Source organism: Charadrius vociferus, unplaced genomic scaffold (assembly GCF_000708025.1).
Source record: "Charadrius vociferus isolate BGI_N301 unplaced genomic scaffold, ASM70802v2 scaffold163, whole genome shotgun sequence".
Classification (NCBI taxonomy): domain Eukaryota; kingdom Metazoa; phylum Chordata; class Aves; order Charadriiformes; family Charadriidae; genus Charadrius; species Charadrius vociferus.
The window spans coordinates 7,029,837-7,034,248 of NW_009648332.1; the positions used below are offsets into that span (position 1 = coordinate 7,029,837).

Consider the following 4,412-nt stretch of genomic DNA (forward strand, 5'->3'; position numbering starts at 1 on the left):
AGCTCTCTAGCTCTATCCACTGGCCCAGGCCAACTTCATCTTCTGGCTGTGAGCTTTGGAAGATTTAGAAAACAAGCTCTTCACTATTTGAAGTGGCACCGATTTCCCACTGAGGTACAGTTTATTGTGGCAGTCTGGCAACCAGGGCCCTGTACCAGCGTCCGTGTTTTTTCCTTTCTTGAGCATCCAGACGTAAGCCATGATATAGCCAGTCATGAATGCATCAAAGCCAGCTCGGTGTGTGCCCCCTTGTGAAGGTGGACCATGGGTTTCCTTTTCCTTTTCCACAGCACATGCTGCTTCAGTCTCAGGGATGTCTGGGTGATTGACTAAGCCCACCCCAGTGGGAACCTCTGACTTTCCCTCCACTTGGTCGCCGTCAGAGGCATTTCCCTTGGCAGAAGGGCTCACAGCAGCTGCTACCTGGGCAGCAGTTCCTTCAGTGCTCCCCAGATCCTCTTCCCGTTGTGTGCTGGTGTCTGAGCTGACCTCTGGTTTCATGTCCGTGGAGTTCTCCAGTGTTGTGCTCTCAGTGTTGGGTGTGATGTCTGCCAGCTCTGTAGCAGCTGCAGGCTCATAGCAGCTCTGTTTTCGCGGCGGTCCCTCCTCCCCATTCTGAGCTAGCTCCATGTCTTTCCCTGAGGTTTCCCCTTCAAACGCCTTTGCAGACTCTTCTGTGTTCTTCCGACGCTTCCATTTGTGCTTCCGTTTCTTCCGCTTCTCCTCCCAAAGCTTGTCGTCCTCATCAATTATAAGGTCAATGTTATGAGACTGTGGACACTTCATCCCTTTTGGACACCAGCCATAGGCCTAGGGAGGAAGAGAGATGTCTGTAGCCACCAGCATCCTGGTCAGAGTAGCTTATCACCATAACATGAAGCAGAGCTAATTATTCCCCTCTACTGAGGGCTTGTGAGGCTGTATCAGGAGCACTATGTCCAGTTACAGCCCCACGACACACAAAAAAGGCACTGACTGCAGCGAGCGCAGCAGGGAGCTGTCAAGAGGTAACACACAACATACGGGCACAGAGGGAGGCCAAGGAAGGTGAGTTTGTTCCACCTGGAAAGGATGAGGCTACAGGTATGGGGATATCTAGTTGCTATCTGCAGCTACACAAAGCAGAGGTTATACAAAAGATGGAGCTGAACTCTTCTGAGGGGAGCAGAGGGAAAGGTAACGTGGTAACCGTCAGGAGAAATTCCGACTAGATGTCCAGGAAAGTGGTTTTCACAAGGAGTGGTCAAGCACTGGAACAGGAGCCTGGAGAGATTTTGTAATCTCTGTCCTTAAGAGATTTTCAAAATTCTCTGAACAAGGCTCTGAGCAATATTGAGTTGGTGGTTGGATGAGAAGCTTCCAGGTTTCCCCAATCTATGTTGTTGCGGAACATCTGGAAGAGCTCCTTTTTTCCCTGAAGCTTCTGAAACCAGCTATGATCTGAACAGATGGGCACTTTGTTTACTGCTGCAGCAACACCAGGACTCGAGATGCTGTGGATCGCACTGTGCTACAATGCCAGAAGCTGCAGACAGGTAGTATTTTTTTATACCTCATCAAGACATGGGGGAGCAAAGAGACAGCATTTCTTGCTGAGAGGACAAGCCAAACAAATTTAGAACTTGCAGCCCTCGCAAGACAGCAATAGGTACTGTAACTCATACCATCCCTACTTAGGGCCATATAATCTGCTTCTGAATCTTTGTGTCTAATGTAGCCTGTGGAATTCACCGCCTCTGAACAGCGCATGCCATTGCCCTTTCCATCATGAAGCCACCTGAAGCGCGAAAATATTCCTTGTACTGTGGAGTAAGCAAGGGAAAGTTCCCAGGTGCTTTCCTACCGCTTCCTGCTCTGGCCACACGTGGCTCTTTCCACGGAGCCAGGAAGGAAGCGGGGATTCATGTTACTTACCGAAAATTTCTCACAGACAGGCACCTTATTTCCCCCTCCCACGGTGTGGCTTTCTTCTTCCAGAGAGCAGTGCCGGTAGTCAATGTAATGGGACATGTTGGCAGGGTAGTTGCAGAACTCAATGGTGAGGTGCTGGGCGCTGGAGTCCTTCAGCTTGCAGTTCTCTCGCTTGCTGGAACGAACAGGAGTACACAGTTACTGCGGTTAACTCACTGAAGGTACCACGGCGCGGAGGTGGTGCAAACATGCCGCTCTCCACCGAATCTCAACTCCGCTAGTCTCCTGCTCTTCAGCTCCAGCCCCAGCTCGACAGCCTGCTGGAGAGACACTCGGTCCTGGGAGAACAGCTCTAGTAAGTAAATTGCTTCTGTGCTGATTTAAAGGTTGGTTTCTCTTATGCTGACATAAAGGCAGGGACAAGTGTCTCCGGTGAAGCTATGAGAGACAAGGACACATAGTTTGATTTTAAATATTAAGGGCACGAAGATACGTGTCAGTCTTCATAACGTTAATGGACAAAGAGGAAGTGCCCCCAAACGAGGTATGATGTAGAGCATCCAGCACCCAGACAGGCTCAACCTGGGCAATGCGGACAACAAGGAAATGTTTTCCATCTCATGAGAAAAGAACTGTTTTGTCCCGAGAGCTGGCTAAAGGGCCCCAAACCTTTGGAAGGCTCCGTGTAACTAGAATTGTGAGTTAAAACATTTAAGAGGTCAGTTGAAAAAGTATTTTTATCTTGTCAAAACAAAGCATTCTCATGTTTGAGAACAGCCATCTTGAATGTTTTCAGACCTGTCAAAATGGCATTTCCTGATATAAAACAGTCACTAAAAATACCATTTCTCCTCTGCATGGAGCGTGACTTCAGTTTAATGGAGATGCAAGGGGCTCCATCGCTGCCAGGGGCTTGTTTAGATTGTGTGGGGACTGCAGAACCAGGGGCCAGGCTGACACGTGAAGAGGACAGACACCTCTGCTTCTAACATGTGTCTGCCTGGAAGATCTCCACGAGGAGATGGGGGCGGCGAGCAAGACATGACGTGGAACAAGAACACAACCTTCACTTGGAAGGAAAGGGATGGGAGTCGTAGCTGGCCACACGCGAGTGTCACGTGCAGGACGCGTGACAGAGCTGCTCAGCGTCAGGAGGTGCAGGGAGCGCTTTTCTGTGTGTGTTCCTGTTGCGGCCCTGTGGCACTGCTGGACCAGGGCCATGCAGTGAATCAATCATTTTTCAGTTAAATCAGCTCAAAACTGCTGCCAGTGGAAGACCGAAATCCTCTTTCGGCAGCTGCCCACCGAACAGATAAGGCGTATTACAAAACGCACCCTTATGCACTCAGCACCCACCCTAGAAATGGGAAGAGCACGGGGCAGAGTCGCCTGAAGAATATCTTTCTTCACTCATTGGGGTAATACAAAGAGCCAAACCCCTCGCCTGGAAAACCAACCAAACAAAACGCTGACAATCCCTTTGCCTTTCCTCCCGTAAGCTTTAAATACCAGAGTGCTGCTCACCATTTCTTGTAAGCATACTCCAGGTAGGATGCTACAAAGCGAGTCTCAAACTCTGAAGCATATTTGGTGTCGTATATTCCCGCTGGAAACATTTCCGAGAGGTCAGCGGTGAAGGTGCCGAGGTTGTCTGGGAGGTGAGCATAGAAGCACTGGTACAAGAAGACCAGATCGATCAGGCCGTTATGAAGAATGAGAGGTTTCTTCGCTCGTATGAGCTCCAGAAAAAAAGTCCGAACGCTCTGTCTCTGGTTCTCGTTGCCCTGTAAGGAAGATTAGTCAATGAGCCTGAGCGCCTCGACCTGCCATCACCCCGGGAAGTCCTCAGAGCCCACTGCAGCAGCGTACTGCCTACAGCTCTGACTTGCTCTGAACAAACAGAGGCCTAAATATTTGGAAAAGCAACCGCAACAAGTGACAGGCTGGATATAAAACAGCAAGGAGGTGAAAGGGATAATGCTGCACTCGAGACCCTGGCATGCGCCCATCTTTAGTCAGCAGCTGCTGAGGGAGGTGACGGGACCGGGGCAAGCCAGCAACCTCCCCAGGAGCCCGGAGCAGAGCAAGCTGAGGTGTCCAAAGGAGAGTCGTTTTGTACCTTATCGTTGCCCTTATGGTAGGGAATCCCCTGGGAGTACTGCTTGTTGAAGTCAAAGCCGTGCTGCACCAGGAACTGCACCGACTGAGGTTCCACGATGTAATCCTCCGTGCAGAGGAGCGTCAGGTTGTAGATCTGGCAGAGATACGTGTTCTCGGACTGCAGAGGGAGAGCAGGCAAAGCGATACAGGGATGCTGCCGAAAAAACCCAGAGGCAAGCCCACAGACAACGGGTGGGTTCAGTCTCATCTCCCAGAGCAGTCCCGGTGCCCTCGGAAGGCGGGAACAAGAGGGAACGGCCGCTCTGCACTCACCTTCTCCGGGAGCTGCTTGAAACACGCCACGCCGAGGGACAGGACGGAGCGGGTCCTGGCCGCGCTGC

The 4,412-nt window shown here is 51.0% G+C and overlaps 1 protein-coding gene across 1 annotated transcript in view; it reads right to left on the bottom strand.

Annotated features, from left to right (window-relative positions):
• Positions 1 to 12: 12 nt before the first annotated feature.
• TOE1 (target of EGR1, member 1 (nuclear)) overlaps positions 13 to 4,412 on the bottom strand; it is a 5,667-nt gene continuing 1,267 nt past the window's right edge. The window contains exons 2-6 of the mRNA XM_009884845.1: positions 4,345 to 4,408; positions 4,031 to 4,189; positions 3,436 to 3,695; positions 1,933 to 2,086; positions 13 to 810 (exon numbers count right to left, since the gene is read on the bottom strand). Coding sequence (XP_009883147.1) covers positions 13 to 810; positions 1,933 to 2,086; positions 3,436 to 3,695; positions 4,031 to 4,189; positions 4,345 to 4,408 — 1,435 coding nt within the window. The remainder of the gene's footprint in view (positions 811 to 1,932; positions 2,087 to 3,435; positions 3,696 to 4,030; positions 4,190 to 4,344; positions 4,409 to 4,412) is intronic.